The sequence below is a fragment of the Nomascus leucogenys genome, chromosome 4 (assembly GCF_006542625.1).
Source record: "Nomascus leucogenys isolate Asia chromosome 4, Asia_NLE_v1, whole genome shotgun sequence".
Taxonomy (NCBI): Eukaryota; Metazoa; Chordata; class Mammalia; order Primates; family Hylobatidae; genus Nomascus; species Nomascus leucogenys.
In genome coordinates this window covers 26256715-26279084 of record NC_044384.1, presented here as the reverse complement: position 1 = coordinate 26279084, position 22370 = coordinate 26256715, and the positions used below count along the sequence as shown (strand labels likewise).

Below are 22370 nucleotides of genomic sequence, written 5' to 3'. Positions count from 1 at the left end.
TGTTTTACCATTTAAGATTCCTAGGGAGAAAAATGACCAAAATTAAATTTGACCTGGTAAACATTATCTCACAGGAGAAAGTCGTGAAGATTAAACAGACCAATGCCATTCAGTAGCTTTGAAGCAGTTTAGATGCATTATTGACATTACTTCTTCCCAATTTTCTGCATCACTTAATGATGTTTTAGGGATTTCATGCTAAATGAATGAGATGAATAACGTATCTGAAATATTTCTAGATTCCCTACTGGAATAACAAATTATTGCAGGCTGTCTGGCTGATTAAGGTGAACTGATAACTTTAGAAAGCCAGGGATGGTAGAGGCCAAACTTTATCTGTTTCCTATTCTATTTTGCTAGCAAATAAATGTGATAAATATATAATATAACTTTAGCCTTGGCTATTACAAGCAAATCAGCAAAGGCATCTGAAAACCCCAGATTTTTAATTAAATTTTTGCTAATGTCTTAAGCTTTAAAAAGGGGTATGTTTTCCAAGTAGATGCGCAAGTGAGGCCCCTGAGTAATAAAACTCCAATTGCACCTCACCCTTATAAAGTGGGCCACATCAAAACATTTAACGTCTGAGTTTTTAAACCTTGTATCCAATAAAATTTCATACATCTCCCCTTACAGTGACAGAATTGTAGAGGTTTCCTAGCTCCCTCTACACTTGCTGGATTCATTCTTCAAAGCATTGTAATAGAATAATGGCTTACTGTCAGGATACTCAAGCCAGTTGCAAATAAATTTAGACCTCACTAATCATTTACTTTCTCTTACAGCATGCCACTCTTAAAAATGTACTCTTGGAATTCAAATAAAGAAAAACAAAGCTATAGTTCATGTTTACTCCTGTAGTTGGAAGCCCTTAATTAAATTGTAGAACTGGAAGAGGCTTCCTAAATTATTTTCTGATGGCAGGTAGAATCAAAGCTAATATGTGGTGATGTGGTAGTATTTTTCTTTTATGATGCATTCAATTTTAGATTATGGTCCACATTCTTAAAGCAGAAAAATCTTCACTATCTGAAAATGTGTTTTGTAGTTTATATTTGTATAAATGACAGGAACTATGAAAATTACTTCAACATAATCCTCCCTTTCTGGTTAGAGAAGATAAAATGGCAATTTCCTTTTTTCTATAGCTCTACCTATAATTTGTAAAATCAGTGTAACAAATTTGATTAAAAGATCTATAAACTTCATAGTAGTATTTTATTGACCTCAACCTTTAAAGACAAAGTTAAACTTGACAAGTTTTAAAACTTTGGCACATCAATGTTGATAAGAAAATAGATCAACATTATTAATTTTTAAATACTCAGAATCATATTAAGTGCTCTATAAAATTTGTCAGAAAAAAAGGAAGCAGTTTGCTCTCTATTTTTGCAAACCTGTTTTTTTTTTTTAGAATTCAATAACATTTTAACCAATGTAAATAAAGTATACATAAAACTCTTTCCACACTTCTATAAAACAATCATTCCAAGGTTAGTAACTATTGGAAGACACCCAACGCTATACTCAGCAGAAATCTTAATGCAAAAGGAAAGATACGGAACTAAAATTTTACAGCTTTTTTTTCCAGATGAAAAGGAAAGGTAACTAGAGCAATCTGAGGTCCCAGGTTCTAGTTCGGAGATTACAAGAGACTGCTCACCTATCATCCACCCATTATCTTTATCCCAAAGGATTTTTAAAAGTCCTAGTCTAAACCCAGATTCTAGACCTGACTTTGTAGAGCTTAGAGCTGTGTGACAAATCAAGTCACTTAAACTCTGGATCTCAATTTTCATCTGGACCTAGAAAGTGTTAAGCTAGAGCAGCACTTCTGAACCTCACCAGCATTAACGTGTAAGATTGGATTTTTCTTTGTTGTGGGCACATGTCCTGTTCAGGATGTTTAGCAGCATCTCTGGCCTTTACCCACCGGAGGCCAGTAATATCTCCTCTCCTCCATGTTGTAACAATCCAAAATGTCTGTAGACATTGCCAAATTTCCCCCTTGGAAAGGAGGGAATCTTCCCAGTTGGAAACCACTGAGCTAGATTAGCATACCCTATAGGGTGCTCCAGGGTACATGAGTCCTCTTGAGAAGCTCTGAGAAAATAAAGTGTCCTATTGTCAAATAAGCATCAAGAAAGTGGTATGGCACTTCACTGCCCTTTTGCCAGGCCTTTGTCTTCTGTTTGAAAAGTAGAGGTTTTAACCTTGACAGTGCTTCTCTGCTCAGTCTTAACCTCTTGATTTTGGTGATCTCATCCTTTCCATGGATCGAAATTCCATCCATGTGCCAACTCCCAAATGTATATCATTAATGCAGAGAGAGATCAATGTTCTGGCTGTTTCTTTAACAAGTATCATGAGATCTCCACCCCGACGTATTCAGGACTGAACTTTTGCTCTTCCCTCTTTGAGCCTTCCCTTTCACCCTTTCCTTCATCTCAGACATGAGGACTACTACTCAGGCTTGACCTGATTCTCTCATTCTTTCCTCCCCTATCCAACCGGTGTTGTGCTCATTTACTTTCAAACTATATTGTGTAACTGGCCACTTTGCCTGATTGTAATTGCCACTGTCTCCGGTCAAGCTATCATCGTCTCTCATTTGGAGAACTTCAATAACCTCTTAGCTGATCTCCATGCCTCCACCACTGACCCCTCTCCACACAGCAGCCAGAGTGGTCGTCTTAAAACAAATCACGTCTGTTTCTGGCTTGCTGAAACCTGTTAGAGGGTCTGTGATTGCATTTAACATAACTGAATGTAATCTACAGACTCAGTAAAACTGGGCCCTGTTTCTCTGTCTAGCCTCCTCTTACGCCATTATCCCTTTTGCTGGCTGTGTTCCAGGCACATGGGCTGCTGTCAGTTCCGTTTAAAGGAATAGGAGCTGATGCTTAGCAATAACTCCTGCTTCAGCCTGTTGCTTTCATAATGAGTCCTTTCATGAGCCCCCAACAACAGCCATACATTCTCATTGTTATACGTCTCTGCATGAACCTTTCTAATTTTCTTTTTAGCACTAGTTATAATTGTAATTTTATACAGGCATCCCTCCTTTTATTGTGCTTCACATTATTGTGCTTCACAGATACTGCAGTTTTTCCAAATTGAAGGTTTGTGCTAACCCTGCATTGTGCAAGACTATTGGCAACATTTTTCTAACAGCTTGTGCTCACTTCATGTCTCTATGTGACATTTGGGTAATTTTTCTAATATTTCAAACTTTTAAATTATTATTATATCTGCAATGATGGTCTGTGATCAGTGATCTTTGACATTACTATTGTAATTGCTTTGGGGCACCACAAACTGTACCCATATAAGATGGTGATCTTAATCGATAAATTGTTGTGCGTTCCAACTGCCCCACCAACCAGTCTGTCTCTCTCCCCCTTTTGGGGCTTCTCAATTCTCTGAGCACAACACTGTTGAAATTAGGCGAATTAATAACCCTACAACGCTTCTAAGTGTCTGGGTGAAAGGAAGAGTCACATGTCTCTCACTTTAAAATTCAAAAGCTGGACATGATTAGGCTTAGTGATGACATGTCAAAAGTCAAGATAGGCTGAGAGCTAGACCTCTTATGCCAAACCAAGTTGTGAATACAAAGGAAGAGTTCTTGAAGGAAATTCAAAGTGCTGTTCCAGTGAACCCACGAAGGATAAGAAAGCAAAACAGCCTTATTGCTGACATGAAGAAAGTTTCTGTGGTCTGGATAAAAGATAAAACCAACGACAACATTCCCTTCAGTCAAAGCTTTGTCCAGAGCAAGGCCCTAAGTCTCTTCAATTCTGTGAAGATTTATGGAGGTGAGAAGCTGCAGAAAAAGAATTGGAAGCTGGCAGAAGTTGATTCATGTGGTTTAAGAACAGAGGCTGTCTCTATAACAGAAAACTGCAAAGTGCAACAGCAAGTATTGATATAGAAGCTGCAGGAAGTTATCCAGAAGATCTAGCTAAGATAAATGATGAAGGTGGCTGCACTAAACAAGAGATTTTCAACACAGACAAAATAACCGTATATTGGAAGCAGATGCCATTTAGGACTTTCATAGCTAGAGAGAGGTCAATAGCTGGCTTCAAAGTTTCAAAGGACAGGCTGACTTTCTAGTCAGGGTATAGTGCAGCTGGATTTTAAGTTGAAACCAATGCTTATTTACTATTCTGAAAATCCTAGGGTGCTTAAGAATTATGCTAAATCTACTCTGCCTGTACCCTATAAATGGCACAACAAAGTCTAGATAACTACACATCTGTTTACAGCATGGTTTACTAAACTTTTTAAGCCCACTGTTGAGACCTATTGCTTAGAAAAAAAGATTCCTTTCAAAATATTACTGCACATTGACAATGCTCCTAGTCACCCAAGAGCTCTGATGGAAATGTACAAGAGATTAATGCTGTTTTCATGCCTGCTAACACAACATCCATTCTGCAGCCCATGGATCAATGAGTCATGCTGACTTTCAAGTCTTATTATTTAAGAAAGATCTTTAATAGATGTGTCTTCCAGCTGCCATAAAGTGTGATTTCCTCTGATGGATCTGGGCAAAGTAAATTGAAAACATTTTGGAAAGGATTCACCACTCTAGATGCCATTAGTAACATTTGTGATTCATGGAAAAAAGTCAAAATATTAACACTAACAGGAGTTTGGAATAGATTCCAATAAGGAGTAGATTCCAATCCTTACAGATGATTTTGAGAGGCTCATGACTTCAGTGGAGGAAGTAACTGTGATCGAAATCACAGTAACTGTGATCGAAATAGCAAGAGAACCAGAATGATAAGAGGAGCCTTGAAGAAGTGACTGAACTGCTGCAATCTCATGATAAAATTTTAACAAATGAGGAGTTGTTTCCTACGGAGGAGCAAAGAAAGTGATCCATTGAGATGAAATCTACTCCTAGTGAAGATGTTGTGAATATTTTTGAAGTGACAATGAAAGATGTATAATACTACGTAAACTTAGTTGATAAAGCAGTGGTAGGGTTTGAGAAAATTGACTCCAATTATAAAAGAATTTCTCCTATGGGTAAAATGCTATCAAATACATCCCATGATACGGAGAAATATTTCTTGAAAGAAATGGTCAATTGATGCAGCAAACTTTATTGTTTTCTTATTTTAAAAGATTGCCACAGGCTGGGCATGGTGGCTTACGCCTATAATCCCAGCATTTTGGGAAGCCAAGTTGGGCAGACAATTTGAGATCAGGAGTTCGAGACCAGCCTGTCCAACATGGTGAAACACCATCTATACCGAAAATACAAAAAGGAATCTGAGGCAACAGAATCTCTTGAACCCAGGATGCGGAGATTGCAATGAGCTGAGATCACACCACTGCACTCCATCCTGGGCGACACAGCAAGAGTCTGTCTCAAGAAAAGAAAAAGAAAAAAGAGAGATTGCCACAGCCACCCCACCCGTCAGCAGTTCCCAACCTCATCACTCAGCAGCCATCAACATAAAGGCAAGAGTCTCCATCAGCAAAAGGTCTGTGACTCACTGAAGGTTCAGATGATCCTTAGCATTTTTTAGAAATGAAGTATTTTTAAATTAAGGTGTGCCATTTTTAGATGTAATGCTATTGCACACTTAATAGACTACAGTATAGTGTAAACTTTTATATGCACTAGAAAACCAAAAAAATTAGTGCAACTTGCTTTATTCCAGTGTGTGATACTTGCTTTATTCCAGTGTGTGGAACCAAACCCATAGTATTTCTGCAGTATGCCTAAATTTATTTCCCTCATGATTTGTTGAACATCTACCTTTTTTAGTAAACTGCAAGTTCCATGAGGTCCATAATCATGCTTCTTTTGGTTACAACATTGTATCTCCAACATCTAACTGGATCTTCGATACATATTTATGGAATAATTGAATCCGTTTTCTACCATCCTTGCCCCACCCCTCCTGGCAATTAACAATTCACATCAGCATATTAAAAATCCAAATTTTTTTACAATAAATATGTTCTGAAACTTGGTTGTCCAAGGAACTGTACCCCCATAACGCTGATAAATACCTTATTTTAGGGAACAATGGGCTAAATTATCTGTGAGTTGTCTTCCAGCTGATTGATTACATCATCTTATTTCAGGGGGAAATATTTTGAAATGATCAAGGCCGTATGAACTTTGGTTCAAATTCAAATGCTTATAAAATTATTAAGACATATGTAGAGGTCAAAGTGTTCTAATAATTATAAAGCCATTATCAGGGTAAACTGCAATGGTAGGAGCGAAGTTCAACTCCCAACTACACACTGTCATTGGACCTCTTTCCTTCCTCAGAAGTGAACTTGTCATTCTTATGTTCACATTGTTTGCCTATTGACATCGTGTAGCTATTGGGGCACAGCCATTACAGCCATTGTGCCAAGGGGACCAGGTCCTCAAATAGGAGCCAGGGCTCTTAGAGTCAATATCTAGCTTTCTTTTCAACGATAATTAAGTACTCAGAGCTCTGGTCTATCAATGAGCTTGCCGCAGAGTGTTTATGAGAGCAAAATATGATAAGAAATATAAAACATTTTTGACAGTCTATAAAATTTTTATAAAAACAAGTTATTTCAGTAAACCAATTTTTTAATATTTAATAAGTCTTTATAAAATATATGTATTTGCTTTATTAAATTTAGAAGGAAAAGGCTGAAACATTTTATCATGATCAAACATCATGAAAATAAAAAATAAATGGAATGCCCACGAGATTGTAAAAAATGTGACACCCTTCTTACTAATTTTAATGGAACACATCTAGGTCTTGATTACTCAGACACTGGATACCCACACTATTATGCTAACAGCAGAGACAGATATGTTATGATACACGGTTTTTTTTTTCCTTTAAACTGGGAACATTACATAGGATAAAATACATTGGGTGGACCTTGTAGTTCATGCCTGTAATTGCAGCACTTTGGGAGGCCGAGGTAGGAGGATTGCATGAGGCCAGGAGTTTGAGACCAGCCTGGGCAACATAGGAAGACCCTGTCTCTACAGAAAAAAAAACAAAAAAACAAAAACAAACAAACAAAAAAAAACACTTAAAAATTTTCCAGGCATGGTGGCATGGACCTGTAGTCCTAGCTACTAGGGAAACTGAGGTGGGAGAATTGCTTGAGCCTAAGAAAGAGTTCAAGGCTACAGTGAGCTATGATTGTGCCACTGCACTCCAGCAGTAGTCACAGAGTGAGACCTGTTTCTAAAAAAGGAAAAAAACCACATTGAGCCACATCATAATGTCTAACGAGTGCCAACTTCATGCCAGGGCTTGTGGTCACTGTGGTGCAACCATTATCTCATGAAATCATCACAGTGTCCTGTAGGATATTTGCAAGTCTTTGAATGACTTCATGCAGCTTCCCCACTGAAGCTGGAAAGGGGGCAATGTCACTTGCCCCTTCTGGAGCCAGCCTGTCTCCCAGATCTCCTAACTGCACTAATCTAGGTTTGGGAGCTCTAAAATTTGTTTCTAATTTGTAGCAGTCCTTTGATGTATTAAGATACAGATCCTCATTACTTGCAGAATCTGAATTTGTGAATTTACCTGCATGCTAAAATTTATTTGTAACCCCCAAATCAATACTCATAGTGCTTTCATGGCCGTTCATGGATGTGTGCAGAGCTGCAAAAATTTTGGATTGCCCAATGCTCATGTCACCACCTAAGACAGGGAAAGAGGTACTCTCTGTCGTCTTGTTTCAGCCCCCATGCTATAAGAAAGTGCCCCTTTTGTGGTATGTTTCTGCCAATTTTTCCATTTTTTTTCTTTTTGTTGGTGACTTCACTATTTAAAATGGTCCCCAAACGTAGGGCCGAAGTGCTTTCTAGGTTCCTAAACACAATAAGGGTGTGGTGTGACTTACAGAGAAAATCTGTTCTCTCTAAAAATTTTGAAAAGCTTTGTTCAGGCATTACAGTGCTGTTGGATGTTTCAGTATTAATGAATCAACATTATATGTTAAATAAGATGTCTTTAAACAGAAACACACAAAAAACAAAGTGTATATTAATTGGTTGATAAAACAGTATGATCAGAGGCTCACAGGAAGCTAACCTTGTGTTTCCTCTAGAAGTAATCATTCAGTATTCACTAATTAGCATTTGTGGAAACTTTAGAGAACACAAGTCCTGCAAATAACAAGAATTGCCTGCAACTAAAGGCACCATTGTACTCGACTTTTTTAATTGCCCGCTTGATGTCAGGTAATCTGATTATTCAGCCTTTGATTTCAGATTGAGTGATTAATGAAAGACCTTGAATACCAAATGTTAAACTGATGGGAAGTTTTATGAGGAAGTCATAAAGGCCTGCAATCAAAGATTCGTAATCGGAGTCCTCATGAACCCCAACTCTCCCAGGCAAATGACATCAATATAATTTCACTGGTACTCAGCAGAATTCAGAGTTATTTTTTTTTGACTTGGAACATGATGTCTTCCAGGGTGAAAAGAAAGAAATAGGAGTAGAAACTTGAGTAATTTCAGTTTACCATGATTTTTAAAATGTTGACAAGGTGTACTGTTATGTATGATTCAAGCTAAGTTTGTCAGAAACAGTGAATTGTTAAAGTCATGCTTATAAAAATCTATGAGATCCCTAACTATCTTCCTTATAAGTTCTCACATAAAAGGTTAATTTATTCCAATATATTAACTTATTAAGTACAAAAAGGGCATATTGAGATACTACTGTAAAATAACTTTTTAAATAATAAGTAAAACTGTGAAAAAAGGGAGTTTTGACCTTTCATTTCTTGCTTCATTCTTTTATGGTCAAGTGTAAAATTTACTTCAAGGAAATCCTATTTCTTTCATTTGTAATCATAATTTTTTTAACAGAAAGTGCTATTATTTAAAAACTTTTGATGAGTTTTTTTCCTCTAAGATTCAACTTATATTAGAAGTACTTCTGTTTCCAATAATAATGAATCAGCCATAATTTATTTAAGTTTTGATGACTTTTTTTATTTTTACAAAAGCAGTGATTCTTAGGCAACTTGTCAAAGACATCATTTCAATTTTGAGGCAAGTACTGGGTTATTGTATTAACTTGTGAGAACAGGTTAGTTTAGCTATCACAATGAGTATTTGTATTAGTATGTTCTTAGGCAGCTAATAAAGACGTAGCTGAGACTGAGTAATTTATAAAGGAAAGAGGTTTAATTGATTCACGGTTCAGCATGGCTTGGGATGCTTCAGGAAATATACAATCATGGTGGAAGTGGAAGCAAACACGTCCTTCCTCACATGGAGAAGGACAGCAAGGAGAAATGCTGAGCGAAAGGGGTAAAGCACCTTATAAAACCATCAGATCCTGTTGTGAGAACTCGTTATCACAAGACCACCATGCGGGTAACCACCCCCATGATTCAATTAGTTCCCACCGGGTCCCTTCTGGGACACATGGGGATTATGGGAACTACAATTCAAGTTGAGATTTAGGTGGGGACGCAGCAAAATCACATCAGTATTACTCCTAAAAATGCGGTGGCTCACACCTGCAATCCCAGCACTTTGGGAGGCTGAGGCTGGCAGATCGCCTGAAGTAAGGCGTTCAAGACCAGCCTGGTCAACATGGCAAAACCCGTCTCTACTAAAAATACAAAAATTAGCGTGGTGGCACATGCCTGTAATCCCAGATACTTGGGAGGCTGAGGCAAGAGAATCACTTGAACCCAGAAGGCAGAGGTTGTCGTGAGCCGAGATCTTGCCATTGCACTCCGGCGTGGGTGATAGAGCAAGACTCTGTCTCAAAAAGAAAAAAAAAAATTACAGTCTGGAAGTCCACACCATAAGTCCCAAATGCTATTGTAGATTATAAATTTGGGCAACATTTTATTTATTGCATTAGTCATGTAATTTTATTATAAGCACTTCCTCTGTGTCAGGTGCTGAGATGGTTGTTTTGCATGTATTATGTCTAATTCTGTCAGTAACTGCACACAATAAGTATTACATTCTTTATACAGATGGAGGCACTGAGGTTCAGAAGGTCTAAATATTTTGCTCAAGGGGTATAGAAAATTAATATAGATTATTAAAGAAAAATAATCAAATTTAGGTATAGGAAAATGTACAAACTCCTTGCTTTTTGATACTTTCTAAATTATTTGTAAATAATATAACCTAATATTTAATTTTTAAGAAATGTATAACTTGTAATGACAAACATGACATAGAATAGAGTATTTCTAATTGATTTACCATTGACTGAGGGCTTAAGAAAGCTATGTCAATGGTCATTAGCCGTTCTTATTTAGGCAAGCAACTCATCACAGATGTCTTATTATTCTGTTATTTTCCACCACGAGGTACTGATGCAATGCAGGAAAACACTTGTGTTAGGACTTTGTGTCACTCTTTTGAACCCAGTGGCTGCTTTTAGGTGGGATTCATACACCTTTCACAGGTTGAAAATTAAATTGCTTTATAGATGGCATCTTCAAAGGAATGGTGGTAAATTGTGAGTGATTGGTATCAAGCAGTTCGTCTTTTACAGCATCAAATAGTGTTTCCTCATAAACCATAGCCTCTCTGGCTCTTGTCACTCAGGAATTCTTATGGTACAAAGTAGCATCTCTTCTCCTCTCCCTACCTTCCACTCAATAGGAAAGCTTAATTTTGTTTTTATTGAGATATATCTTATGTGCCATAAACTCACCCTTTGAAAATGTACAATTGAGCGGTGTTCAGTGTATTCATAAGCTTGGGCCGCCATCACTGCTATTTAGTTCCAGAACATTGTCATCATCCCAAAAGTATACCCTGTATCTGTTAGCTATCCCTCCCCATTCACCCCTCTTTCCAACCACTGGAAAACACCGATCTACTTTCTGTCTCTCTAGATTTGCCTATTCTGGATATTTCATATAAATAGAATCATATAATATATGTCCTTTTGTGTCTGGCTTCTTTCACTTAGCACAGTGTTTCCATAGTTTATCCATGTTATAGCAGGTATTAGTGCTTCATTTCTTTTTATGCCTGGGTAATATTCCATCACAGGGGGAGAAATATATATATATATATATATATATATATATATATATACACATACACACACACACACATATACATACATACATACATATATACACACACACACACCCCACATTTGTTTATTCATTCGTCAGTCCATAGACATTTAGCTTGTTTCCACTTTTGGCTATTCTGAACAGTGCTACTGTGAATGTTTCTCTATAAGGTTTTTTGTGCAGGCATAGGTTTTCATTTATCTTGTGTAAATAGGTGTTTCCTCTCATTTTTTCATTGCTTCCCTCAAACTCCCATCACCACCCCTAAGTTCAGAAAAGCCCAGAACATTAGGAACTTTGTATATCCCAAGAGCGCTTGGTAAAACTTCTGCCACATCTTCCTAAACCTGAACTCCATTTTCCTGTCTTTTTCCCAGAGCCGCCAATTGGACAAATGCACCCCCCGCACGGCAGTGTCACTCCTCAGAAGAACAGCAACCTGCTTGTGATCATTGTGGTCACCGTTGGTGTCATCACAGTGCTGGTAGTGGTCATCGTGGCTGTGATTTGCACCCGACGCTCTTCAGCCCAGCAGAGAAAGTGGGTAACAGCCGGTTCCCAAGAGGAAAGAAGTCATTGTCTTTTGGGGTTATATTTTTGATGGCCCTCTTCCTGTGTTCTTTCATAATTCACCCCATGTCCTTACTTCCTGACCCTGGCAAAACCTTGCCTTTTGTCTATTCCAGGCCTATCATTAAGTAAGTGAGGACTAGACTTGCAGATATGATAACAAACAAAATCCATCTGGGACCCACTTATATTTCTGTTCGCTTTTACTTCTCTGACCACTTCTCATTTTCAAGTGAGTGCAGGTGTTCCTTAGGTAACACCTAGAGAATAGACTCCTCCATGCCCCTGCTTCTGGCCTTCCCTGAAATCATGTACACAAGATTTGAGGAATGTGTTTCTCTGTGTGCACTTATTTACCACTTTTTACAAGGAGCCCTGTAGGCAGTTAATCAATGCTTGTTGGAGAGATGGCTAAATATAGAATGCCAAACTCTGTACAGTTACAATCCTGTGGGTGCTTAGTTTGGAGGCAGTAGTTAAAGAAGAGAGAGTTCTGAGATTCAAAATGGTTCAAATTTATTTTCTGTGGTTAATTGTCAGAAATTAAAAGTGTTGAGGGCTTTAAGAATATTTTCATATTATGCAGCTTTAGGTTCTAGCACGTGCAGAGAATGATATATCAAAGTACAAAGTTTAAAATGGAAAAGGGATTTTTATTCAGCCTATATCCTTGCATCAACACCCCGTAACTGGCCTGTTAGTCTGTGTCAGCCAGTGCTGGGAGTCAGCAAAAATTTCGCAGCCATTCTCTGCCTCTTTGACTTTCTAGTCCTTTTAAAATTCAGCCTGATGTGTTTTTTCAGCTACAGTCTCTCACTGAGTTGACTATCTTAGGCTCTTCCATGAGTTTTTGGTTTTGGTTTTAGGTTTTTCCATTGGCCTCAGGCATGACATTACCTCTGAAAGCCTGAGATATGGGTTCATAGGTGGCTGGTTTGACAACTGTATACTTTACACTTTGCTAGAAAAGATTCTCCAGCAAATAATGTTCCCCTTTCTGTTGCTAATAGCTCTCTCTCTCTCTCTGTCTTTCTTTAAGTCCTATAACTCTATTTGTAGATCTCTAGTTTACCTTCCAGCACTCTGAAGTGACATGTTTAGAAAGAGAACAGGGGAAGATAAACACACTGAAAAAAGTAACATGGGGTGTAGATGCAGGCTTTGTGTTTAATTTATTTCTATGGCAGGACAAATTTTCTATCCAGCTGCATTTATGAGATTTGACTAGTTTGAAGCTGGTGATAGCTGGTGTGCTGGTCCATTGTGCCTAAGCAAGAAACCTGCTAGAGTGAGCTTTAGCTGGGTCAGCCTCATGTGTGAGCATTCTGGGAAGTCATAATCACTCACAGAGCTTCCACAGTGCCGGGCAGTTAATAAGGGGGAAAGTAACTAATTGAGTAAGACATTTGAACAATCTCTTGGTGCTGTGTTATCAGGAAAGGGGTTGTGAAATCACGGAACAGTGGAACATGAAGGCAGCAGGTCTCTGAAGCAGAGTTAAGAGGGACTCACATAAAAGAAGGTGGGGAGGAGGCACCAAAATCACACCCGGCCTACCATATAACTGCTTTCAAGACACTGAAGCATTCACTAAACTAGCCAAATGTAACTAAACTATCCGTAGTGGGTTTGTTTTTGATTTGGGTTTTTTCCCCCTGTGTCATTTCTGTGAGAAGAATGTTCGAGCATTAAATTTACCTGATGAACTGGATTCCTGGATATATTTTGTTTCTCCACAGAGAAAACAGCAGTCTTCTCAATGTGCAAAAGTGGGATTTGGTGCCATGTTGAGAAAATCTCCAGTCATCTTAAATCCTACCCTAAGCACTTTGGCAAAAGCTTCAGGGCTTTATTTGGAAAGAGGAGACACTGAGCCCTGGGTATGACTTGTTTTTAAAAATAGGGACTGAGTTAAAGAATAAATGGTTCTATTAATGACTGAAAATCCAAAAACAGTTAGTTTTAGAGTCACTTTGGTTTTTCCTCACTGCACTCTCAGTCTTTTAATAGTTACTTGTGTTTCACACTTTGTTTCATATCCTTCTTCAGTAGCAGACCCGTTGGCATTCATTTTTCATCCCTTTGTGTGCATATTTTCATAGAGAGAAAGAAAATGTTTCCTTCAAGTTATTTCTGAACTATAGTTTAGTGGGGTTCTTTTGTTTGTTTGTTTGTTTGTTTGTTTTTTGAGATGGAGTCTCACTCTATCGCCCAGACTGAAGTGCAGTGGCGCAATCTCAGCTCACTACAACCTCCACCTCCCATTTTCACACCATTCTCCTGCCTCAGCCTCCCGAGTAACTGGGACTACAGGTGCCCGCTACCACGCCCGACTAATTTTTTGAATTTTTAGTAGAGACAGGGTTTCACCGTGTTATCCACGATGGTCTCGATCTCCTGACCTCATGTTCCGCCCGCCTCGGCCTCCCAAAGTGCTGGGATTACAGGCATGAGCCACCGCGCCCAGCCCCTTGTAGTTTAGTTTTTTATTTGTTCCATTGAGGACCGCTACTCCTCTGCATCACAATTGAGCCCTTCAGAACAAACTGGATAATGCAGGTGAAAGCAAAATCAATTCCAATCTGAAACAGAAATAAGATCCCCTCCAAAGCTCTTAGAAAATTGGACTTTAATGTAATTAATAAGGTGAAGTAGAAAACTCATTCACAAGCTTCCTCAATATCTCTTTTGGGGTTCTAGAGAATATAAATTTTTCTTTGTGTTTTTTTGGGGGACTTGAATTACATCCAAGTGAATTGAAAAAGTTCTATGGACTCTCAGTAATATCTTATTCAGGTAAGTGTCTATGCATTTAATAAACCTACCCTTTTTAAAAAATCATACATATATTTAACAATTAGGCTATCCAGTTGATTCAGACTAGTGGGTAAGATTTCATTTTTATTACATAAAATAGCTAATGAAAGTTAGTACCCAAGTTCTAGTTCTGGGTCTACTGCTTCTACAGTAAACTAATCATATCACTTAAATGAAGACGTTTAATACTTGGGTGGCAGTTTCTTTAAATATAATGATAATTTGGGCTAAATGCTTTCTATCATTCTCTTTAGCTTTTTTTGTTGGTTGGTTTGTCCAGAGCCAGGTAACAATCTCCTACTTTTAAAACACAGAAATTCCCCATGGAATACTTCTAATTTATAGAATCACATGGTAGCATTAAGCTTTAAATTAATAGGAAATACAAATAATTTTGCAGTTCTTTTCAGTTATTTATTAAACTTTTTTACCACTGTACTTTGAAGAGATCCCTTCCACAGTTTCTATTAATGAGATTATCATAGGACATCTAATACAGAAAAAAATTATATTTTATGAAAACTTAAGGCTGGGCACACCTGTAACCCCAGCCTTTTGGGAGGCCAAGACATGAGGATGGCTTGAGACCAGGAGTTTGAGACCAGCCTGGGCCACATAGTGAGACCTTATCTCTGAAAAATTTTAAATCAGCCAGATATAATGGTGCTTACCTGTAGTCTCAGATACTCAGGAGGCTGAGGTGGGGGGATCCCTTAAGCCTGGGATGTGGAGGCTGCAGTGAGCCATGATTGCATCACTGTACTCCGGCCTGGGTGACAGAGTGAGACCTGCCTCAAAAGAGAGAAAAAGAAACAAAACTTAAGTTGATTTTTGTCCCTGTTTCTCTGTTTTTTAATAAGGCAATAACATTTTCTTGCCCAACATACGGAACACATGTTATGAGTTAGAATTTATCCACAGATACTAAGGACAAAAATATATGAAACTGAGCAAATCCAGGAGATCCAGAACGCATGGCTATTACATTTCTAAGGCAGTTACCTGGGTAGGTGATCTGCAGTCTTGTCTGAATGCTTTAAATTTAAACATGTAAATAAAACACAAGGTGTACTCGTTAGAACCACTGGCTGGCTGGGCCTTCTATTTGACCTGACATGTGGATAGCAAGTTTTAAAGATTAGTATGCATTCAAATCTTGACAAAAATAATTATTTTTAGTACTGACGATGAAATGTTTAAGCTCTTAAATGAAATCTACAGTATTTTAACTACTATAGGTCACTTAACTGATTTTTCACTTGTTAGCATTTTAATTGGTTGTCAATATCGACCTCATAGAGATTTGAACTATCAGCTACCTTAAGACTTCAGTATATCTTAATTCCATCTCAGAATTTTTTTCTGAGGTATATTTGAGTATCTGGAATTTGACCTGGGTTTCTAACACAAATTTTTTGTTTTGTTTTCTTTTTAATAGCAGTTAGTGGAATAAAAATAATCAAAATGGACAATTAGGGGCTAGAAGCCTTTGGAAAAGATTTGGAAAGAAAGCAGAGAAATGTTTATCCTTATCAATGTATCTTTTTCTGATTACCTTGTAATTATTTATTCACACTCACTTCAAACTTCCTTCCTTCCTGAAGACTTCCCCCAAACCCCTGGTGGGGCAGAATGTTCCTGCCTCAATCCCTATCAGATGTCATGCATGTCTTTTAACCACTGGAATTAGTACAGCACTCTTTATTCGTCTGCCTAATAAAGTTGCAAACAACTTTAGCAGAAGATGCCTGAGTCCATAGTGGAAATTTAGTAATTTATTACGATGTTTCAAAATAACCTATATGATAATAGCTGGATTTTAGAACTTCAATGGACACAGTCTTGCATAAAATGGACACTCAACCAATGTTGGTTTTTACTCTTTCATATCCCCAACATACTAATTAAAAGTGAAAAGGAAAAAAACTCCCCTTAGAGTAATAGGTTATATATAAAGTAAGGAATGGGCAAACCAATACAGAACCAGAGAAGAAGCTTTCAGATAAATACTTGCATGTCAACAATGGAAAGTAGTTCTTATTATTTAATTCAAGTAATTATTGTGTGCTTTACATGGGATCTGCATCATACAAAGTAACAAATCTGATTAATGTTAACTGTCAAGCTAAATATCTTTTTGCAATTTCCCAATGACTTCTTGATATTGTTAAAAATGTATCTATTTGGGCCAAGGCCTCCTATGTTTTTGTCCCTTCTACTTTTTCATGCACACAACCTGTCATGCCACAGTGCATGCTCCTCATTCCAACAATGCAGAAATTCCCAGGAGCCATGCCATGTTAAAATCATTTTTTAAGCTTTCAATGCCTCCCCGAGCTTTACATTTGTAGTACTTAGCACATTTCTTGACACATAGTCAATCATCCATAAATATTGATTGAATAAATAAATAAGTGTTGTAAAACAATGGATGATGTTGAAGAAGTAAAGGAAACAGAGTTTGCTCCACTATCACTGAAGGAACTGAATTATCACAAAGGCAGCAGCTGGACAGCTCAATAAGACACATGGTGATCAATGCCAAGGTGAGTGGTATAGAGAGAGATGAGGGAAATGATTTAGATACTCTAAGATTACAGTGACCTGAGATGGTCAGGAAGGTTCCCTGAAGGAGAGAGTCTTGAAAGGAAACTTAAAGAATAAGTCATTTGTAAGTAAATAGGATTTTGAAGGCACTGTGGGCAGAAATTAAATAAGTAAACAAACAAAACGAAAAATAGAGCACCAGTACCTGACCATGCTGTGAAAGTTTTGCCATGATCCGAGAAGGAGAAAACAGAGAGCCTGGCAGGGTTCTTTGCTTTGCCTTTATCAAGCATACCTGGGGTAGAAGGAGACCCTCCTATTCTAGGGCTACTTTAAAAGCAGAAAGATGACTGGTGCCTGAGGGAAAAGATATATTTGGTATTTGCAGAGGGGCCAAATGTGAAATACTCTATGTCAAATAGAAAAACTAGCTTTAAAATACAAACAAAACCAAATAATTCACCATGATAGTGCTTCTTAAATTTTAGACAGATTCACCTGGAGAGTGTTAAAAGATAGACTGCCCCCTGCAACCAAGTTTCTGATTCAGTGGTTCTGCAGTGGGGCCTGAGAATGTGCATTTCTAACAAGTTCCCAGGCAGTGGCAGGTGCTGATGCCTCTGGTTTATAGACCCCACTTTGGCAACCACTGTACTAGGAGCATCTGAATACACATTTTGAAGAATCTAATGGTGAGACACAGGAACCGTGGGCTGCAACGAGCAGCAGTCATGTCAAGAACCAACAGATGGGCAGAAGGTGAGGGTGACACCTGTTCCTATAGGTTTTAAGACAAATTTCAGACAATTTAATTATGAGCACATGTTAGTTTTATTACAAACCTGCTGTGGTAGAGGTTGGAGGGACAAAAGAAGGAGAGGCTCTCCAGGGCCAAAGATTTCTCCTTTAATAAGAGATATGATAGGAAATAAAAGTGGTTAGATGTTCATGGCTAGAATAAACACAAAAAGGAAATAAAGTCTGTCTAGAGATCTTTAGCTTCTTGACTGACAGTCAGCTGGGTGGGTGAGCAGCTTCTTAGAACTGGTCTTGATCTGATTAAAATCCAGCAGAAAAATGCCTGTTCATTTTATGAGGAACTATAATTTCTTCCCCAGTGGAGATTATGAATCACAACATACAAAAAGGTTCTGCCAGGTTTGGAACTCTTTTAAAAACAGAAGCCATCTGGGGCTGGTTGGTACTGAAGTCATGGAAACTAGCAAATAAATGAATAAGTGAAAAGCCATGCTTGTAAGCAAGGGGAAACCAGAATTTGTAATTTATTGCTGGTTTCAATTTTATCTTGACTACTTTCTTTATTCCAGGTTATTTAAATATTGAGTTAAATAAGGAGTCTGGCTATGTTTTCCTGAATTTGGAAACCGGTACTTCTCTGTGTACAGCCACACAGATGCTGGTGTTATTTAGCATTTTGATCTTCTAGAAAGAGAGATAACAGGGTGAAACATCCAAGTTTGAGAATGACATTACATTTTCTATGAAGTTACCAGGAGTAGATTACACAGGGAGCTGTGTGTGAGTTGCAGCTCAGTTTGGTGTGGGCAAGTGAAATATACAGAAATGAATTCAGGAAATAAATGGTTTTCAGTGAGTTATTATCTTAGACACATAGACACTTAGAAAACAGGAGTTATTTCAGACCATTGTTTTAAGACGTGGTGGGGCTGCCACCAGGAAATCAGCAAAGTGCAGGTAGTGTTAATTTTTCTCTGCTAAAATACAAAATAGATAATAGGTCTGGGGTTCTTTATCTCCTTTCCTCATCAGCATGCTTCAAGAAAGACAAAAAAACGGATGTCAGGTAAAATTCAACAAATTACACCACCAAATATTTATTAATTACCTAATATGTACAAAGCTACTTATTCATCATCGGAAAACCAAAGCCACCCCAATGACTTTGCACAGGTTACAGATGTTTTCACTGAGAGTAGCTTGTATGAACCATTAAACACCCATGGAAGGTAGTTATTATAATAAACTGTTCACTGCAAATTAAGGAAGTGGGAAGTAGATGCTTCTCTGGTCTGCTGTCAAAACTAGGTTTTAACAGTTTGCATTATTTCTTACAAGAGGCATTACTATTTTTAAAGAAATAGAAGTTACAAGTAGAGATTTAAAAGTTATAAAACTAGGGAAAGGGTCAAAAACGATTTCTGAAAAGGACCAAATAACACATTGTTTAGGATTTTTGAGTCATATAGGATCTGTCACAATTATTCTATTCTGCCATTGCAGTGCAAAAATAAATGAGCTTGGCCATGTTCCAATAAAACTTTATTTACAAAACTAGGCTGTGGGCAGATTTGGCTTCCAAACCATAGTTTACTGAACCCCTGCTGTAGAGAATGACTAACATGAACATTGTGTTACTTTACTTATCACACAGGGAACATTTAATCTCACTAGCCTCAAGAAGAGATTATCACCCCAAAACTAAATTTATAGTTGTCAAAGCCTTATTGAGGCAAATAAGAAACATGCGAAATACATTTTCAAGCTATGTTCTTCTCCTTTCAAAGGATGTGTCTCACCGTGTTTGAATCTGGACACTCAGTGATGCCAAGGCAAAAGTGTTTTATTCTCCTAAGAGTGTCCTCATGCGGCCTTTTGTTTTCAAATACCAAGTTTCCCAGTTGCACATTAAATTATACAGCTGAGGTATAGACTTTCTTCTAAGACCTCCTCTTAGCTATTGGCATAAATTCTGGCCTTTTTATTTCCATTTGCTCTTTCAAAGCAACTCCTTCATTTATCTCCTAAACAGATGTTGCCGTCAGGTACCTTATGCCTAGCTCCAAAGATTGGCATATGGTTCCATCTAACCTATTGTCACCTTGCACATGAATCTGCAGCCGCTGAAGCTGGAGTAAGGAGCTCTCTGCCAGGAAGCCAGGGCCCTGGGGATTCAGCACTGCATCCTTTATAATATGGTGAAGCTCCAGGGGGGAAGAGGAAAGGCAGCCAAGATAAGTCTGCCAATTCCTGGGTTTCACAAGGCTCATTCTGCGAGTCCTTTTGTTTCCTTTCCTGCTTCTAACTTGAATTGACTGATGAAAGAGAGGAAGTGCCATTGAATAGAGGCTCTCACGTTTGCCTTCTAACTTTGTTCCATAGGAAACGGGCCACCCACAGTGCTGGCAAAAGGAAGGGCAGCCAGAAGGACCTCAGACCCCCTGATCTTTGGATCCATCATGAAGAAATGGAGATGAAAAATATTGAAAAGCCATCTGGCACTGACCCTGCAGGAAGGGACTCCCCCATCCAAAGTTGCCAAGACCTCACACCAGTCAGCCACAGCCAGTCAGAAACCCAACTGGGAAGCAAAAGCACCTCTCATTCAGGTAATTATCTTTTGACTGGCATTAGGGAAAATATACCATTCTGAACCCAAGGGAGTTTTTCACTCCTTTTATGGAAATGTCTTCCCGACTAATTTGCATGTCATTATGGGTCATTTATCAATAGTTAAATGAATCTAATATAAATTTGGTTGATTAACCAATTATATATCTGTCTTCATCCTGTGGCTTGATATAATCTTAATAATTCTTTTATAATTTTGATAATTCTTGAATTTTCTATGAGGTTGGAAGTAGGACAGTTGGGAAATACAGAAATTTGAATCCTAAACGGATTGATTGCTTTTTGTTAATTGCTAAACAAATGTTTTGTCGAGGCAATAAAATTTGAAGCCATCTGTACATTTTCCAGTTCCTTATTTCTATAGATAATTGAAAGTTAATTCTAAATTTACTGTCAATTCCCTGTTTTAAAAATCACATCAGGGCACTTGAAGTACAAAAAAGCTGAATATTCTGTTACTTTGGCCTTGATTACTATGGAAGTCAACTGTCATCTACATACAGTCACCTTATGTGATCCCCAGACTAGTTTGATGGGATTCTGTCTGAAAACTATGTTGTTATACAAAGGGATCTGGAAAAAAAAAAAAAGCCTACTGTTCAATGAAGTGGTGCAGAACAATCTCTGGTGTCCAGGGATAAGTAAGAACACTAGAAAATGATTGTAAGATAGTTTGCTTTCTCTGGGTCTTCATATTATCTAAGTGCTTATGGGAATCATCAACCAAATACTTTCATCAAAAAATCCCTTGGTCTACTCATGATGTGATTATAGAATGAGAAGCTGCTGTTTTTAAAGTGAATTATTTGAATGTGTTACTGGTTTACTGGACTCTGTCAGCTCAGAATTGCATAAACAAGAAATACAAGTATTGATTGTTAACCATGGATTGTTGAATGTTTCTCTTCATGCTCTTAAATGATACCTTAGGCAGATTTCCTAACTTCATTGTCACTCCATTTAATGAAGGACAGTCTAGTTCCATTAAGAACTATAATCTGAAATTTAATTAAAGATTCTCCTTTCTCATGCTCAGCTAGACATTTGGCTCTAGGGACTGGGGGTCAGAATTTGTTTTCTCAATCCTCCAGTACATTGGAGTGAAATGGTGGTGCGATTGAGAAGAAGCGGGAACAAAGTCTGTTTCAGAAACACCCTTACATCTTTTCCCCTCCACTTTTCCTGAGCATGTGAGAGAAGAAGGATGGAGTGAAGAAGGGAGGGGAGGAGAAAGAGAAGAAAGGACCATTTGAAGTTCTTCATAGCTTTTGTGGACACATGGGCTAACCTCTATGTGGTATCCAAATTCTGGGTCTCTTATGAAACAAGTATGACTTATTTATGGCAGGGGTACTCAACCCCTGGACCGTGGACCAGTACTGGTTCATGGCCTGTTAGGAACTGGGCCACACAGCAGGAAGTGAGCAATGGGCAAAAGAGCAAAGCTTCATCTGTATTTACAGCTATTCCCTATCACTCCCATTACTGCCTGAGCTCCGCCTCCTGTCGGACCAGCAGCAGCATTGGATTCTTATAGGAGCATGAACCCTATTGAGAACTGCACATGTGAGGGATCTAAGTTGCACGCTCCTTATGAGAATCTAATGTCTAATGATCTGTCACTGTCTCCCATCACCCCCAGATGGGACCATCTAGTTGTAGAAAAACAAGCTCAGGGCTCCCACTGCTTCTACATAATGGTGAGTAGTATAATTATTCCATTATATATTACAATGTAATAATAATAGAAATAAAGTGCACAATAAAGGTAATATGCTTGAATCATCCTGAAACCATACCCTGCCTCCTGCCCCCAGGTCCATGAAAAAATTGTCTTCCATGAAACTGGTCCGTGGTGCCAAAAAGGTTGGGAACGGCTGCTTTGTGGGGCTTTGTAGACCAGGCCCAGTTCCATGTTGGGAGACATGAAGTCCAGGCTTACCACCTAGCACAGCTCTTCCTCTTCCCTCATGAGGCCTCTGGGAAATTCC

At 38.2% G+C, this 22370-nt stretch overlaps 1 protein-coding gene across 1 annotated transcript in view; it reads left to right on the top strand.

The window, feature by feature from the left end:
- Positions 1-22370, top strand: part of DCC (DCC netrin 1 receptor) — a 1198282-nt gene that overhangs the window by 1101966 nt on the left and 73946 nt on the right. Inside the window, exons 23-24 of the mRNA XM_030810404.1 lie at positions 11433-11595; positions 20131-20357. Of these exons, the coding sequence (XP_030666264.1) occupies positions 11433-11595; positions 20131-20357 (390 nt within the window). The remainder of the gene's footprint in view (positions 1-11432; positions 11596-20130; positions 20358-22370) is intronic.